The following is an 18,734-nucleotide window of genomic DNA, read 5'->3' as shown; positions in this document are numbered from 1 at the left end:
GCCATATCATTTTTTTACAGAGTTGATTGCGTCAAGAAGTTGTTTTAATTGTTCATCCATTGCGCGAGTAATCACCATAAAAATAAAGTCCAAATTCAAAAAGTCTTTATGAAAAAAATGTCCAAAGTCACACTTACTCCAAGAAAGTCCAGAAGAAGCCCCACGTTGGGCGCCAAATTGTAACGGATTCGGTGCGAGTTCCGCTTTCTTGAAATGAAAACACAGTTCTTGATAAAAACACAGGAAATTTATTTACACTATGTACAGGAAAGATCTTCAACAACTGCTAAATTATTCATCAGCAATTAAGCAATTATCACACAACACCGTAAACTCAACGTTTACACACGTATTTACTTCCAAATACGAAAACAGCACAGCGAAATGCCTCGCTATAAACAGAGCAAAATGCTCTCAGTTCGAAATATCAACCGAAACTCAACTGTTTATTCATCGCTAACGGCTTAAATACACCGAAAAGAATTTTCCACAACATTCTTACCTCTTCGCGAAATGCGTAGACCGTTATCAAATTTTATCAACGAACAAAAAGGAAATAGAGGGGTCGTATACTTTAGCCATATGAAAAAGGGGTTGTATATTCATTACGGGAAATTATTTACAGGTTACGTTACTACAATAATTACTATTTACAGGATTTGTAACAATATAAAATAAACAGAACTATTGTACTGCTGCATATTTCATTTATCGTCTGTCAAATGTAGCTTATGTTTTGTCATTAATTCTAAAAAATAAATTTGGGAAAGAATAGCCTCCCCCCTCAAAAAAAAAAAAAAAAAAAAAAAAAAAAAAAAAAAAAAAGATTGTTACCCTATGTTCTTATAACTGAAATATTTGCTTTTACTTGACTTGTTATATCTTAAGTATCTTAATTAATAGCAAAAATATGCCTGTATGAAAGAAAAAAAGCTAAAAACATGAATAAGTACCAATGAAACTGCGATCTGATAAGAAACTGCGATGTCAAGTCCTTAAGAAAGGAACTGAATATACTGTAAGAGGTGAATATACTCCTCCACAACACATGATCATGTTTACTGCACCATGCCATTACTACTGCTGTAAAATGGCATGTATGTTGCCATTCACATTGGCATATGTATCGATACTACTTCCCTTACTGTATCCTCACCACAACTCACACAGCGCCCTTTCTAAATACGGGAGTTGATATACCACACCCTGTATATAGATAAATGGACAGACAGATAAAATAGGAAGATACAAATACATTTTAGGTCTACTGGAAAGTTCTGTCCGTTTATGAAGAGGAAGGAAATGATATACATAGCTATAAAAACATTTAACAATATCTTCAGTACGATTTAATTGCCATCGTAGCTTGAGATTTCTCGCCAGCATGATTGCAATCTCACAAAAATCCTGTTTTAGATGAATGCTTGTCTTGTTTCATTCATTAAGTCATTTCTGACCATTATTTCTTGAAAAGTAGAATTAATGAGAAACAGTTCTCCAGATATTTTCGAAATTTATACAGAAAATCTTTTGGTATCCAAAGCAAAAATGAAACAACTAAGGGTACTCAAACAAATTTTAAAGTGAGCGTGTTTTTGTATTTTTATGACCATCGCAAAAACAGATCAATGCTAGCGGCTTTACCATTTATTTGAAAAACAACAACGGACAAACAACACAAAAACAAATGTGTTCCTGAAGGAAATGGAACTGCTATAAAATGGAAACTTCATCATCATTTGAATCAAATATATAACACTTGTTTTAAAGATTGAAACCTTAAATGACTTATAGTAAAAGGAAACTACCGAGAGAAAGAATGGCAGAGTTTTTCAATTGAAGGAAGGACTGTTAGTGCAGTATAAATTGTAGGGATTATTGTATCGTTCTCCATTTTTTTTCTCAATGCCACTGTTTGTTTGGAACACTTGTCAACAGAACATCGTGTTTCCCCCATTAATGCTACTACGCCTCCACTTTCGGAAAGCTGCTATGGATACCATGTTGCATAACTCTCAATTAGCACTCCGATTTTTACAGCATTTGAAGATCAATCTTGGTTGGTCCGAAATTTTATGCGTATCTTTCATTATATGGGTGTATTTGCTTTAAAAATTCCGAGTACACATTTGGAACACGTTTAGGACATTTTATTTAAAAAAAGAGCTTTCGTTACTATCTGTAAATGTGTTATAATGAATCGCTATTAGTTTGTCTCTAATGTCTTTTTAAAAGATGGCCTTCTCTTGTCAAAGACCTCCCGTTACTTGGCGACTAACTTCTGCTACGGGAGATTGTCGCATATTACGCTAAAACTACTGTTAAACTCAACGGAATTGAAAAAAAAAAAAGTTTTCTATAACTGTTTTAAAAAGTGCTACAAACTCTGGGTTAAAAGCAGGGAACATGTAGCAGTGCTCAAAAAGTGTGCTGAGCCAAATAAGTGTTCTGAAAAGTCTTCTCAGAGTGCTCTGAAAACTGTTCTAAAAAGTGCTCCTCTAAGTGTTCTGAAAAGGAGGTAGGTATTTGAGTTTAAAAAGTGTTTTAAAATATTCAGGGTGTTCTTGGCTATGTGATAGTAGTATATCCTAGTTTTTGACACCACGTCGATCACAAATCACAAAGAACTGGAACTTTCATAGACACTTAGCAATATTTGACAATAGCGAAGAATAAATATTGCACTATCCAATAAACTCTTGAATCCGGTTTTAAGGAGCAAGTCACCGCCCTTAAGCCAGAACTGACACAGAAGTACATGCAATGTACCGACAGCTTTGTTATCGCATCCAGACTACAGTTCCGCCCTTATTGGAGACTCATCAGTTTGAATATGGAATAACCGAGCTGGAGGCAGATGCCATCTCATAGAAACTGAGAGTGCCAACAAACTGGTAAAGTAAATTTATCTCATCAGCGAGAGTCCGCAGCCATGGTGGGGTTCAAGTCGTAAATTGAAGGCAAAACTTGGGTGTTAAGCAGTAAGCAACCTTCCTTAACCTTAAGCTAGGACTAAGGCAGAACTACATGAAATATACCTACAGTCCGGTTATCACATCTGGCTGGAGATTGCAGGCATGTCTTCAATCTGATTTTTAACTTTTGATTTTATCCTACAAATATTCCCTCTTTATAATAAAAGAAAAAGCTTTTAAGACACCATAAGAATAATTTATTTCTATTACATTATTAAAATTCTTCAATGCTTTGTGCCTCTTTAATTTGTCCTTTTGCAGTGTAAATGCCATACGCGATCTTTGCTTTCCTTTCTCGTTTTAATACATTTTAGTTTTCCCAAAAATTCATAACCGAATCAAAATACTATTATTCAACAATACTTATTCTTACAGGACAAGTTGACACCTCCTTGTACGACCCTGGGTTTGATTACCAGAATAGCCCGATCAATGAAGACGACGACTCCCTCATGAAGGAGTACTTACCAGTCCAGTCTCCACAAGAACAACGATTCTTGAATGGCCTGATCATAGAAGCTGGTAGACACGTTCTTTTTCCTCAACTCTACCTCCCCAAAGAAGCTGAGCAGTCGGTAACCGATAAGAAACCTTCCTATTATGAGATTAAAGGCCAACCCGAAGTTGTGGAAACGTACATGGATCGCAAAACTCGTGGTGGAAGATTGGACTGTCCTGAGGAATGTCCAGTTTACAAGCCTGTATGCGGTAATGATGGCAAAGTTTATCAAAGTGAATGCCACCTCATGCGAGAAAATTGTGGGTAAGGATTTCAAGTTATGAAAAAATTTGTATGTTTTCTTTTTGTATGTTAGAGGAAAACCAGGGGTCTCCATCTGGGAGGGGGGAGGGAGGCGGCATAGCGGAGACTGCGCCGTTGATTTTTTTAGGAGGGCTGTTTTAAGCAAGGCTGCGCGGTCGGTGATGGGCTGATTTTGAGATAAAGGAGTCGGAGTCGAAGTTTTAAAGTTTCAAGAGTCAGAGCCGGAGTCGAATTCCGTCATTTTCCCTCAAAGTCCACAATTTTGCCAGTGTTTGCTGAGTAAGAGTCGGAGTCGAACTGATTTTGGAGTAAAGGCGTCGGAGTCGGCTATTTTCCTCTTACTCCACATCCCTGGTTTTTTGGAGTATTTTTCTCTTTTCTTTTTAGTAGGGAGGGGGAGGGGCTCTCGCTCTGAGAGGTACTTTGGGATATCGGGAGGGGTTCACCATTGCCTTGGGAGTGGTGCACCCCTGACAGAGCGATCAATGAATGAACACCCACACTTGTTTTAAAAATGAAGGTTTCAAAATTTTTTCTCTTTGATGAATTGACAGTAACTTCCTTCAATACAATTCTAAACTGGAAGAAGCAGAAAATGTTCAGGTTGGGCAACTGGTTGGGGTGTCCACTCACTGAGTTGGTGCTTTTTTTGAAATTTATACCTCGCAAAAAGCCAGAAGTAGAATCATGAAAGTTCTCTAAGTTTTTTGTTTATAATTATCATGAAAATATTTTAAATGCCATTGACAGAATGCTAGCGTTCAGTGATATTTTAAATTTCCGAAAATGAAGTGCTGTTTAAGTGTTCATTGACTGGTTAGGTCAGTAATTCTCATTTTTTGGTCAACGGACCACTAGTGGTCAGCGAGCACTTTTCTGCATCTTGAAAATCCACCGACTGGAGGCAGGTTCAAACCTGCGCCTAGACCAGCATCTAAACACTGCACCGCTATGTCTGTGCCCAAAAATTTTATCTCAGAGTTCCGAGAATTTATGTTCGTTTATCACATAACAATTTAGTTCGGAGATCCCCTGGTTGAAATTTCGTTAATTGTAGAGTCAGACTTATTGAGAAATTCGATACGGTTAACATGAATGTTATGATTAATTGTTATGTGATAATCGTTTATTCACCTGGGTAGTTAGTTACTTTGACTGAGTTCTTCTAACATAAATTAAACCACTTTTTTTTTTGAAAAATTTCAGAGTCGCCAATGTTAGTACTGGTACATGGGACAAATGCCGAGGGAAGCACTACTTGTGTCCTGCAAGATGCTTGGATATTAGCGACCCTGTTTGCGGATCGGATGGAAGAATCTACCACAATATTTGTGTACTCAGAAAAAGAAATTGTGGGTAAGAATCGAATTTTAATTGACGTTGAAGTATTTATTACAAGTAAATTTTGTTACCGTCGCGTTAAAACAAAAAAATAAAATAAATGATTGAACTAGACAAGCTTGAGCGAAGGCCTGAATCTACCTTTAGAAATAAACTTACCTATGATGAATAGGTTTTTAAATTTTCATTCAAATAATAAAAAATTTCGTTGCAAATATAGGAAGGTAACGAAACGAAGCATTTTAAAATGTAAGCATGTGTGTGTTAACTTTGCCACCCCCTTTTTGCAATGACATTGAAAATGCAAAGATAATTATTCATATGATTGACCTCATTCAGAAGATAAAAAAATTGTTAAATATTTTTAAACTGATTTTTATTGATGTCTTTGAATCTGAAGGAAAACGCTGTATTGTTTTATAAGAAATGATGTTCGCAGTCAGTACAAAATAAATAAATAAGTGCTGCAGTCGGAGGGAGTTTGAGCCCTAAAATATATGGTCGCCTTGAATATGGCCATGTGTTTGTGAACCTGTGTATCCGTCTGTGGTACCGTATTTCCTAAACGGATAAACTGATTTTGATAATTCGTTTTTTACTAGAAAAATCACCCGTATTTCGGGTGAAAATTGCTTCTACAATTGAACGAAGCCACTGCTTGTTTGTTGATATTTTGACAGCTAAACTGTTAGCCCTAACTCCAGTGGATGAACCCTAAACTCAAGTAGAGAGCGTTCATTGTTGACCACTATTTCGTTTCTTCAATCTCCCGTAATGGCAGCCTTAGCAGTAAAACAGTTAAGGTACCGGATCCAGTTCAGCCTCGTCAAAATAAAGCATTTCCCTACATGTCAAACATTACGAAAAAATTTCAAATTATCATGCCTTTTATTGTTGGTGACGTTAGAGCGTTACTCGATCAGTGAATTCGCCATTATATATCTCAGGATTATCATGCCGTGGAGTGAGTTTCATTGTTGATGACGTCAGCTTTACTGGATCAGTGAATTCGTTATTATATATATAAGGATTCGAAATGAAACTTCATGGAGAGTGGTTTTAGCTAGGTCTTTGTAGGACTTGAATTACTGGAAATATTAACTAAAAGCCACAAAAATTAGCACTTTTTCGTAACTTTGGTAGTGCAAATTTACTCTCGCATTTAGAGTTTTAGTACCAACAGAAAAAGTGAACTTTCCTGCGTCTGCTGGAATTTTTTAGAAGTTTCAAAATATATAGAACTGGAATTATTTAACCTTTTTTTTTAAAAAAAATCAGATTTTAAATACAATCGAAGCATTTATTCACGCGATTGCTAACGATGTTATTGTTGGTCGGCAAGGAAAGAAAGCTCAATGATTTAAAATTTTTAACTTGTTTCTGTTTTTTAACAAATAAAATACTTTTACAGATAAATTTATTTTAGGGTAAAAAATGGCTTTTAAAAGTATTATCAATTTTCCCAGAAAAAAATTTAGATGTATTCAAATTTTATATGCGTTCTGACCCATGAAGTTCATCTAAACATGAGGTCTGAAATCAGGGGCGTTTTTTTTTTAATTTTAAATTTGACATTAGTTCTTGCGTACTTTACTTTCAGCAACATTTTGAAATTCAGCAAAGAAACTTTATGAATAAACGGTAACAAAATTGGCAATTTTGCAATAGCTATGAAGAGTTATACTGTAACAGCGTTACCATGAAATAATTATAAAATATCTTTTACATAATACTTATTCAATGAATTAATTATTTCGCTAAAACATCAGATGAACTTAAAACGCTACTTCAGGGGGGGGGGGGGTTTGCAGGTTTTGCAGTTTCAAAAAAGTGATTTTTTTCTTTTTTATTTCATCTTGTAGTTAAACATTTCAAAAATATGTTCTTAAAATTTCAAGTCGTTTCAAGCAAAATTCTCAAAGTTATCAAGTATTCAGTCTCTGCTCTTTCAAACTGTAGCTCCGACGGCTGCCGAAGAATGCAGCAGTTCTGACAGCTGCAGACGCTCAGAATGTCAGTGCTGCTTGCTTGGGGTTAGTGAAATATACTATAAAGAAACATCGAAAGAAAAAAGAAGAGGCTGAGGAGATCGAAGCTGCTAAAGGAACTACACTCTCTGGAGCTGGAATGGATGCTTTTTATCTTCTAAAACTTTAGACGCGTTTGCAATATTAGAGTGTGATATTTAATTCGCTTCTGTATTATGATAACTTAGAAAACAGACAGCAAGCGTGCCTGAGGAGTGCGCGCCAAAGTTCATCACTTGTGACGTCATAAAGACCAATCCTCTTTTGAAAAATCGGACATTTAAAAAATTAATTAAAAATTAAACGTTTAAAAAAAAGTTTTTTTTTCGCTCCATTTTTTTTCTTTTTTGCTCGTTCTATTAAGTTTAGTGATTCGATATTTGGAGCTTTCGTTGCTTCAAACTCAAATCTCAGACGTTAAGCAAAAACATTGACTTTGTTTACATAAACATTCTATATATGTACTATACTTTTATAATTGTAGGAAAATGCCTAAAATATTATGAATTTTAATTGAGGAAGTATTCTTTTGAGGCCTTAAAAACATAGATTATGAAATGGCGAAAAAGTAGTGTGAGTCTGCATTAGATTTTATTATGTAGGTATCAAGGTAATTTTTCATTCAAAAACGTAAACTTGAAAACTAAAAAGTAAACTATCTCTTTTTGCATAATAACATGCATTTGACAGTTGATTGCACTTTAAGCAGCCTTTCTTTCAAATTTTCACAATAATAACTGGTGTTTTCAGGAAACTCATACAAGCCATGCCTGTCCGGAAGTGCTACGATAGAGTTAGGCGTAAGTATAATACTATAAAAATTTTCATTAATATTAATAAACTTTACAATAAAATTATTTATGCTACTCAGTACTAGAATATTTTACGGAAAGAGGTAATTGTCATTTTCATACATTGATGCGAATCAGAAAAGAAAAGCGAAATCGCACCAAGATTTATCATAATCTATACATTTAAAGTCAAGGCTGTATTAATCCAGAAAATACAATTTTTCTTCATGTTAAGCGTTGAAATTTTGAAGCTTTTCTCAGTTATTTTTGAAGATGTTATCTCTTGCAGAACGTTAATGAAGTTTGTGAGAGGAATAGGGACATAAAAAAAGAACTTGGAAACAAAAGAGTTAATATCGGAACTTTCAGAATTTTTTGGAAATTTATCTCTTATATCACATAAAAGTTTTCTATAAGTATATTTAGTGATTGCAATACCGGTATACCGGAATACCGAATACCGGTATTTTGAGCAGTTTTGCAATTTCGTAATAACGGTATTTGCTTAGGTAAAATCCCAGTATTTTCGGTATTAGCTGAAAAAAATTAATTGTTTAAATTAAAAAAATTTCAATTCAACTTATTTAATATCTACTTATAGTAAATTTCTTTTTCCATGATACAGAACCAAAATTAATCTATTTATGTAAAAATTTGGCTTTAAAAGCACGAACTAATAGAATATCATAAAAAAAAGTAGCGGAAAGTTTGGAAAATTATATTTTTATCACTAGATGTGGAGATGAATTGCATTTTTGTGCATTTTTGTGCGCCATATTTTAGTTTTTTCTATTGCTCTGATCACCAACTTTCCCCTTTTGTGAAAGTTAATTTCGAATGTATTTGTTCTAGGAATAATTTGTTCCAACCATCAAATGCAGTAATACTTTAATATTTTCTTTGAATATTTGTCTCAACTGTACTGAACTTTGGCAAAAACCCTTTTCTTGCTAGCAAAAAAAGGGTAATTTGTTGTCCCCGATATTGGTTTGTTGACATGTCTCGCTTTATGCTTGGCAAGATAATATTTAGAAATTATATAGTGCCTGGAAAATTTGTACAGAGGATAAGCGTAATCATTTGAAACATATTTTCAGATATTTACATAATTATAATTGTAAAGAATTTTGAAAAGAATGCGAAAACGAATAAGAGAAACTAAAAAAATCAAATTTAGTCAAGTTTACCGTAAACTTCAAACCAAAGGGCTAATGATAAAAATCAAACACAAACCTCTCCTGCTCAAAAGAAAATAATAATAATATTGGGAAAGCATCGTCTATCGAAAATAAATTACAACTAGCTATAAATCTTTAAAAAATATATATAATAATAATGCAGACAATACAAAAGAAACGCACACACAAAAGAATTTTCCCAAAAATAACAGGCAAGAGACTGAATTATTTGAAGATGGATTTCTAGACAATTAGAGGAGGTGTATCGCGCATTGTTAACAGTACCACCGACCTGCATGAATTCAGAAAGAGTATTTTCAACTGTAGGAAAGTTGAGCACTAAATGAGTTCCAGGCTAAAAAACAATTCAATAGATGCATTATGTTTTTTACTATTACTGATTTTTTATTCTGACTTCATTTCTTCCTTCATCTTTTATTTGTTCACAATACGTTTTCATGAATAATACAATTTTTGTTCAAAATTATGAATTGAGGTAACGGAGTAATATGTTTTCAAGCATATTTTGAGAAATTTCAAATACCGGTATTAATACTGGTATTCCAGGATCATGTTTTAAAAGTACCGAATACCAGTACTGAATTTTTGGTCCGGTATTGCAATCCCTAATTGTATTTAACGTGGCTTGATGATATTACGTATTTTATGTAAATTTGAAGTCACTCATTTTTGTTCTACAGCTGATGAGTTTTTAAAATCGTATATGTTTTATTTCATAAAAATGTGCAGAGTCAAGTTTAGTAATTTAATAACAGTTCACTTTTTTTTATTTCTTACTCAAAATAAGCATGTCTCTCAACATATGTATCCAGGGGTGCATCCAGAAAAACATTTCGGTGTGGGGTATGGTTAAATTTTGAGGGTGATATACTTAGTTTAGGTCCTTTTCTATGTTCAAAAAGGGAAAATTCTTAGTTTCGGAGGGGGACATATTTTTTAAATTCCTCGCTTTGAATACGCTACTGGGTCATTCCATGCGAAATGAGCAAATCAGCTGTGGCTGACATGTCACAGATTTCAACGCAAATTTTTATTCAGGTAAACCATGCATATCTATGAGGATATGCAAAGTATGGAAGTTTAAAAGCTGTTTGTTGCTTTGTTATTGGAATTAGAAGTTGATGCTTGCTCTAAGCCTAAATTTTCAGAGTTCATTGCTGCCAGTTTGTGACTCAATAACTTCATAAGTTATAAACGTACACTTAAAAAATAAATATTTCCGCATTCTATAAACAAATCTCTATTGGGAAAGAGTAAAGTAAAATTTATTCGGATCTTTTTTTGAATTTGAGATATTAACAAATATTGAAATTTTGCCAATTTAATTCAGATTTCAAATCACTCTTCTAGCTCTTTTAATGAAAAAATAACAGTAAAAATGATTCAGGTTGAAAAACTATCTATGACTAACTATCCGCTCTAATTTAGTAATTGTTTATGAATTTCTTGATGACGAAATAGTACTTTAAAAAATCGAAAATTTCATTTTTTCCTCTATTTTAGATGTTTCTTTGAAGATGAGGGAATGCTCTAAATTTACTCCAGTTTTTTTACGTAACATATTAAAGTGTCTTTTAGATGCTACTAAATTTTAATCATTGGTCAGTGTATTTTTGTTACTAGAGTAACTTGAACTAAGGCAAAATTTCATTAGTTACTTCTTTTTATTGTAAGAAAAACTAACAATTTCTTTCGTGTTTCATTTTCTCAAGAGCATGTTTATGAAGTACTTGCTAAAATGTACATTCAAAAAAAAAAAAAAAAAAAAAAAATCGAAATAAGTGTTAGATATACTTGCTTTTGCATCATTGAGTCGTTTATCTAGTTTTTTGAATTCTCGTAATTTCACGTAACGGTCAATCCATACAGGTTCCATACAGTACAAACTACTCATTCATGTCCAAATATTTCAAAGTTATAAAATCAAAATAATTATTTTGAAAATTACAATATGTTTTTTCAGTATAATGGGCACAATATACGTAATTTAAGAAGGTGCAATGAAGTTTTAACACTTTTTGTTTCTGTTTCAGTGTGTGAGTTGACTAGCAAAATTGCTCAATTTCAAAGACCTGTATCTTTTTTACAAACCAAATACAAAAAACAATATGCATAACATGTATTGTACTTGAATGGAATATTCAATTGGCCAAGAACTTTTATTTTTAATTCCATCCCCTTTTGGTTTACAGGGGTCTAAAAATGTCATTTTTCCGATTTTTGAGGGGCTGTAATCTATAAAGGGTTCACAAACACACAGCAACAGTTACATATTCTTTTTAGCATGGTTCCAGTGATTAGTTTTTGCCGTATTTCATTTTGTGTTTCCGTCCCCTACGCGAGTTATCCCCCTTTGAAATGAGTAAAATTTTTACATTTGATCTTGAATTTTAATCTGTTGCCGTTATTTTAATTATTAACTTACAGCTACGTAACTCAGCATGTAAGACTATCAACTTATGCACTTTAACATCAAAGCGTTAAATTAACTGTTATAAATGCAATTCAAATAGATTTTGACCAAAATGCAAAGGTCTAAATGTCCCATTTTTGACTACGAAAATCACTTTTGATGACGTCTAAAAAAATTAAAGGTCCAGTTGAGAGAAAAAATAAAAGTGGTTTTAAACATCTTTCATATCCAGCTTTTAGGGACATGATTTTCAAAAAAATTAAAAATGGTCGAGTGCACCCACCCGTCGAACCTGTATGGATTGACCCATAAAACACAAAGAAAATGCTATTTTTCTGAATTTTATTTTTCGTTTTGAAATCAAAAACCAATTTCGAGTTTCTTCAAGCAAATAGTAGAAACACAGCTCTATATTCCTGTAAAATTTTAAAGTTGTCTGAATTTTCCCTCATTTGAATTTTTGTGTCTATGTGAAGGGGAAAATCATCATTTTACAAAATGTCACTAAGTTTAAAACTGATTTTGAAGACAAAGGAGTTAAAATACAACTTCAAAAGTAAGGCATTTCTTTTATGATACTTAGCACATTATTGGGTATTAATTTCATCAAAGCTAATGCATTCCTTAAAGATTGAGATTAAAAATAAAATGCTTAATTATGGGAAAATTGAAATATTTTCAGTTTTTGAAACTCGGTTAAAAGTTAACTTTAATAACTTTGAAAATTTTACTGACATCAGATTAATTACCCTACTCCATAGATTGCAACAACATATAACTTTTATGTTTTCATTAAATAGTTAATAAGATACAAGCCTTCAAAAATGCAACATTTAGCATTTATGAGAATGCTGTTCAATTTGACCAATTTTCAATCGCATGTAACTATTCAAATAAAAAATTTTAAGCAAAAATATTTTAGATATTTTTATATAGGCATAAAAGGAACTTGTACACCAAATTTCATGAAAATCTGTTACCACGCGGCCACCACATTTTTGCGAATTTTGCTCATTTCGTATGGAATGACCCTACTGTATTTATGAATGTTTTTTACGTCACACGTTGTAAATGGTAAATAAAATGTAAAAATATGTTTGCTTCAGAATTTGTTCTATATTTGTGCCAAGTACGTGATTAAAAAAAAAAAAAGAAATAGTTAAGCAGCTTCCAAAGCTCCAATAAATTTTATAACCAAAACATATGATTAATATTCGCTTTGAAATAAAAGTGAAAAGTTTTAAGAAACCAGAAACATAATGATGAAATAGACGATTATAGCTGATATGGTATGCTTCAATCAACATTTCTGTCGCAACGCTTACTATTTTTCACAAATTTAAATCTTCCAAATACAATTTTAACTGTATGGGTAAAAACAGGGAAAACTTTTGAGAGACTTTTACCATTGGGAGATGTGATTTTTCTTCAGTAATGAAGTATGACCTTTATTTTAAGTAACAAAATATTTGCGTTAAGCATTAATACTTAAAGCGGTAGAAAGATTTTCTTTCAAAATTTCTTTGCTCATCAATATAAAACAAAATAGTGTCAGATTTCCGATCGTTTTATAGAAGAACGCGAAAGCCGAAACTTATAATCATCCACAAAGTGCTAATTCTTTTTGCGAGTTGTCCTGAGCTTGACCTCTTTTAAAATAATAAGTTTTTTTACTATTTGAAATTTGCAAAAAAAAGTTACAACTATGGTGAAAAATTTGAAAGTATTCATTTATTAGTTTGCTTTTTACATAATCGTCTTAAACGACAAGGGATATCAGATTCCGAAACATTTATGGCGTGAAATATTCCATGTAAGAATTTTTTTTCTTTTTTCAAATTCAGTTTTTTTTTGTTTTTGTTTAACTCTGCCTTGGCTTTGGGAAAAAATTTAAGTTTTAGTGTTGGCTACTTTGTTGTGTAAACAAATAAATGCAATAAGCAAAAAAAAAAAAAAAAAATAACAGTATTAAGTAGTCTGTTGGACCTTTTTGTTTGTTTTTCTTTCTTCGTACTAATGCTTATGAAAATAAGAAACTGAATGACTTAGTTTTGATCAGTAAATTTGGAATATTATACCTGAAGCTTAAGATGTGAAACATGTATGGTAATAATTGCATCTGTACTGCTTCGAAAATGAAGCTATGATAAAATAAGTTTTGTTTTTATGTTCAAAACTATTTCCTGAGCATGTAATAACTCCAAATGTTTGTCTGGCAACAAAATTCAGGAAAAAAATTCAACTCCAAATGTTAAAATATTTCCTCTTGAAAAAAGTGAGGGAGCGAATTCCCCTCCCCCCCATTCTCATGTTACATTCTACACGGGCCTTTAAACTTAAGTGGCCTTCATTGTTTGAAAGGAATGAGCGAAAAAATTCGAAGCAACAAAAGAAGGCATCAAAACCAATTAAAAAACTCTTATCGTGAAAACTACGACTCACGGCCCGCTTTTGAAGTCAGTTACATAACTAATATTGGGGATACCGTTCAACTCTTTTTTGACTGTTCGAGCCATGCAATTAAATTGTTACGCCTTTGAATCCTAGACTGCATCTGTAATTTTCTCACCTTTTTATTCATTCATTCTTCTGACTGTGTTATTAAAATGATAAATGACTTTAATATGTCTGGATCCTATATTTTAACAGCAATTAAAGCACTCGAGTGAATTTAAAAAAAAAAGAAAAAAAAATACCTAGGATAAGTTTTTGTTGCTGAAATGCCAAGTATACGCGTATGTAAAACAATGGAATCGATCAGTTGCAAACGGACAGAAAATTAAAGAATAGAAACAAAGAAAGACAGGTTTCTAGACGTACAGACATTGTTTTTGATATAAATTTTCAACCAATGATTAATCAGGTATGGCTTGGAAGTAAAATGTTATAAGCACACTTCAACGTTTTTTTTTTTTTTTTTTTTATGTGTAAGAAGTTTCTGAATCTCAAATTCATTTGGTAGGATATATCTTACTGAAAAACAGCAGCAGGTATAAAACTAATCAAACGTTAACATTAATCAGGATTCAAATTCGTTCTGGCATAAAAGATTCAGGTGAAGTAGATATCATCACAAGTTTTATTCTAAAAATTCAATTGTCAGAGAATTTATGAAAAGCTTTCTGTTTCATTTTAGTAAAACTTATCGCACCAAAATGTTACGGCGACATGCAGTGAAAGCTTGTTTGAAAATCTGTGACCATCAAAACCTCTTTTTCCAGCAGAAGATTGCCTTCTGATTTTAAATTCAGTTTATTATTCTTATCCTTTTGTGTTTATTTCTTTAAATATCCCTCTTATTTTTGCACATTTTGAAAAATCCTTTGCAATTTGTTTTTAACAACTTTTTTTGTCGTTCTTTCCAAAATGTTAAAATTTCGTATCTATACGTGTAATTTGGCAATATGCCTTCAAAGCTCTGCAAGACTTTTTCTTCTTCCTTGAAACATAGCCAAGCGAAAATTTACTCTTAAATTCTATGCTTTACTTTTTATGTTTATTGTATTTATTATGTTTATGTTAGGCATAGTCCTCGTTATGGTCCTTGAGTCATGTTCAAAAAAAGTACAATTAGACCTTAATTCGTTCCAGATAGCAAAGACTCAACATTTACTTTAACAAGATGAACATTTTAAACATTTTTAACATTAATATAATCAATAATACAAAATTAAATTACTGATTCAGAACAATAATTAAGTTGAAATAGGACAATAAAGTAATCATTTCTTTAAAGAGTTAATACGTTTTTTAACATCAACTTCAAATTGTTTGATTCATATGTTTAAAGTTAGGCGAGAGTTATAAAACTGCAACTTCGATGAATTAATCCAAAATGTGTTTCGAAAAATAACTGATTAAATACGTGTATCATTAACGAAACTTTTATAATACAGATTTTTAAGGCATTGAAGAAAACGAAACTAGAACGGATGTGGAAGAAATTGTGCAAGCAGTTAAATAGTTCAAAGTGGTTTTGACATAAAAATGAGAGAATTATTATTTGAATGTCTTTTATTTTATTTGAACAGGTGATTCGAGTTTGGCGATTCCTTAGACATTTTCTTTATTTCTTATTTTCCGTGACAAGTGCATGCATGATTTCAGTAAAATACCCCCTGGAATATTATGAACCCAATCTTAGAAATAAAATTAATATTACCTAAGGGAACCAAAAAATCGTTAACAAAGATGCCGACACGTACGAGGACAACAAAAAGGTTTTTTGTGACGCATTTTAAACAGAAAAAAAAAGTGTTACTGACATTATTTTCAGCAGTTTTTCTTTTCAAATCTAAAACACTGGACAAAATTCAAAATCTCACAATTCAAAATAAATTTAAGAACAATAAACTGCCTTTGGTACTCGGGCTCGGTAATCCGAGTGTCATTATTAACCAAGAAAAAAAAAAACACTAAAAGTAAAGACTGGGGGACTTAAAATTTAGTTTTAAATTAAAAAAAAAAACTAGTTGCATTTTATAAAGTGAGAATAAGTCAATAAGTGAAGCTAAATGTTGCATGATTTTTTTCTTTCCAGAAGCAAAAACGACGGAAGAATGTCCAGATTCTTGTTTAGAAATCTATAAACCCGTTTGTGGAAGCAATGGAGTAATATATTACAATGAATGTTTTATGAAGATGAGGACGTGTAGGTATGTAATAAGTTGAATAATGATTTCAGATCATTAAATTGTTCTTAAAAAGCAATTTTCATTCAGAGAATCATCATTTATCACGATGGTTTCAGCTGTGAAACATTTAGTAAAGCACCAAGTAACTGATAGATATTTGTTTATCATCTATTATACAAAAGAGGCATCCTCTTCAAAAGTGATGGTAACCCCTTCAAATGCTAAGGCGCACATCCCAGAACGAGAGCCCCCCACAACATGAGACCAAATGCCCTCCAAAATCGATCTTCCTCCTTAAAAATATTAAATGGCGCATAGATCTCTTTCCTCGCGTCCACCCTTTCATTACACTGTAAAAAATTCCGAAACGTTACTGGTTATTTCCATGGAACGTTTTGGGATTTCATAGGTTTTCACCTATTTTCCCGCAAAATCAAGTATCTTCGCAAAAAAGTTTCCTGAATTGCTAAAAATGCATAAATGCAGACATTTCACTGGTGTGAAAAATGTTTTTGCTACCAATTTAAAGGTTGACTAAGCGTGTTTATTAAGTGTATCGTCTTTAGTTTAATTATTGCCCGTTTGGATTGATTAAGCTCCCAATGGGAGCGAAAGTGTCACAGAATAGCTGCAGATTTGCGAGGCAGGAATTGCAGGCAAGGAATTTGTTTGGTTCTTGCTTACAATTATTCGCGTAGCTTTGGCCATGGTTGTGCTAGTGCTTCTGGAGCTTTCTTGTTAAATCAGGAAGGTTCTAATCAAATACATTAAACCTATTTAATTTTTGTAGAAGATTCATGCCTGGGTTTAACAGGGGAGATTTCCCAGTATTTCAGGAAGGTTACTCACTTTTATCGGAAAATGTTCCTGGTTTTTGTAAGATATGTTACTGGTTGAAATTGGGCACATCAGCAGCCTATTATTTTCCAGGAACGTTTCTGAATCGTTTTTACTGTGTATAAGTACTTTATATTCTATTCAAAACTAGATACTTAACGAATTCAAACTTGCTCCATCTTTAATGACAGCTCTAAGGTTTTCTGTATGAAACTTTTAGTTAAAAATAAATCATAAACATTTTAATATGTGTAACTAAAAAAATATTTGTATCAATTTTCAGCTAATTGATATAGAGAAGAAGCCTAAAAAGCAATGTTAACATTTGTAAGAATTTAGATAAATTTTAAAAACTTCGTTATAAGTTAAAGGAAGTATATGACTTTAAAAATAGTACTGCTGAAATTTTTCGTTTCTCTAATTTATTTGCTGTGGAGAAACCTAAACTCTATACGTCTTCCCGCTTATTCTTCCGATAGAGAATAGCTTGATGTGCTCCGATAGAGAGCACATCAAGCGCTGATTGGTACACGTATGTATATTATGGTAAAATTTAGTGGCAACATTTAGATGAAAAAAAAGTTCGAACACGAGCGCAAGCTGTGTGTAAGCGAGTAATTTGCTATGTCTAGAATAAATGTTTTGGTTCAATCACCAGTGTAAATATGTAGATAGTTTTCAATAAAAATGTTAAGTTTTCTTACAGTCGCATTAATTTGAAGTCTAGAATTATTAATCTACCACTGAACAAAAATCGAAACTTAGATTAGAACATGAGCACTTTTGCAAACACTTGCTGATTAAAAAAAACCTTACTATATCCGTTTGCTGACATTTCTTCCGCTGGACATCAATCAATATTATCATAAATGCAGTAAAATATCAGCATTATTCCACTGCAATACACTAAACTTTGCTTTGAATTTAAGTAAAAAGTCATACTTTAAAGTTATAATATAACTTTAAGAGTCGTTCATTACTGGTAACAAAGCTGAATAGAGTGTTACCCTAAGCCACTACTCGACAAATTTCTCCGAAATGTCTCGCAACTTTTCCTCCCGTTACTTCTTGCAAAACAGAGGGTAATCTAATGAATGGTTAGGAAAATATTTCTGTGTAAAACAACATTTTAACCTGCGAACCGCTCATTGCACGCAGTCCTAATTTGTGGTCTAGTTCAGAGGTTATTAACCTTTTGGGCACTGCACCTAGAACGCTTCTGTGACCCCCCCCCCCCCACTACCTTATGTGGTCAACACACGTAATAGTTTTTTTTTTAGTACAAAGCGTTTGGGTCTGGAGGGGGAGAAAGGGGGAACTGACGGACACACATATAAGCAACAAAGCAACATCTCATAACTTCGTACTTTTTTAAAAACGTATGTATTAATTCAATAAATATTTTATTTGCCAATGATTTAACCCTCTTCAATTCTATAGATCACAAATTATTTTATTGATCCTTAAATTCCATGTTACCTATTGAAGAAAATTACATTTATTTACTGTTTATGAGCTAATTTAGCAATTTCTAGTTGTAGGCATAGTTTAAGTAATTTTAAGTGAAGTAATTTTTTTCCGCCGACTAATAAATGAAAACTGGCCTATTACCGTTACTGCCGATTAATCGGTGCATCTCTAAACGCAACTGTGAGAAACTGAACCTCTTGTTCCTTCCAATGTGTTGCTCGACATTTTGACTTTACACATATTAATGCTGTAGTCCAAATTCCCAGTAATAATGTGGAGCCGGG

General features: G+C 32.6%; 1 protein-coding gene across 1 annotated transcript in view; it reads left to right on the top strand.

Moving 5' to 3' along the window:
- Positions 1 to 18,734, top strand: part of LOC129226332 (agrin-like) — a 47,801-nt gene that overhangs the window by 16,128 nt on the left and 12,939 nt on the right. The window contains exons 2-5 of the mRNA XM_054860933.1: positions 3,351 to 3,738; positions 4,945 to 5,094; positions 7,857 to 7,906; positions 16,050 to 16,164. Coding sequence (XP_054716908.1) covers positions 3,351 to 3,738; positions 4,945 to 5,094; positions 7,857 to 7,906; positions 16,050 to 16,164 — 703 coding nt within the window. The remainder of the gene's footprint in view (positions 1 to 3,350; positions 3,739 to 4,944; positions 5,095 to 7,856; positions 7,907 to 16,049; positions 16,165 to 18,734) is intronic.

Source organism: Uloborus diversus, chromosome 7, assembly GCF_026930045.1.
Source record: "Uloborus diversus isolate 005 chromosome 7, Udiv.v.3.1, whole genome shotgun sequence".
Classification (NCBI taxonomy): domain Eukaryota; kingdom Metazoa; phylum Arthropoda; class Arachnida; order Araneae; family Uloboridae; genus Uloborus; species Uloborus diversus.
Note: the sequence above shows the minus strand (reverse complement) of the source record. Positions and strands in the feature narration are given on the sequence as shown.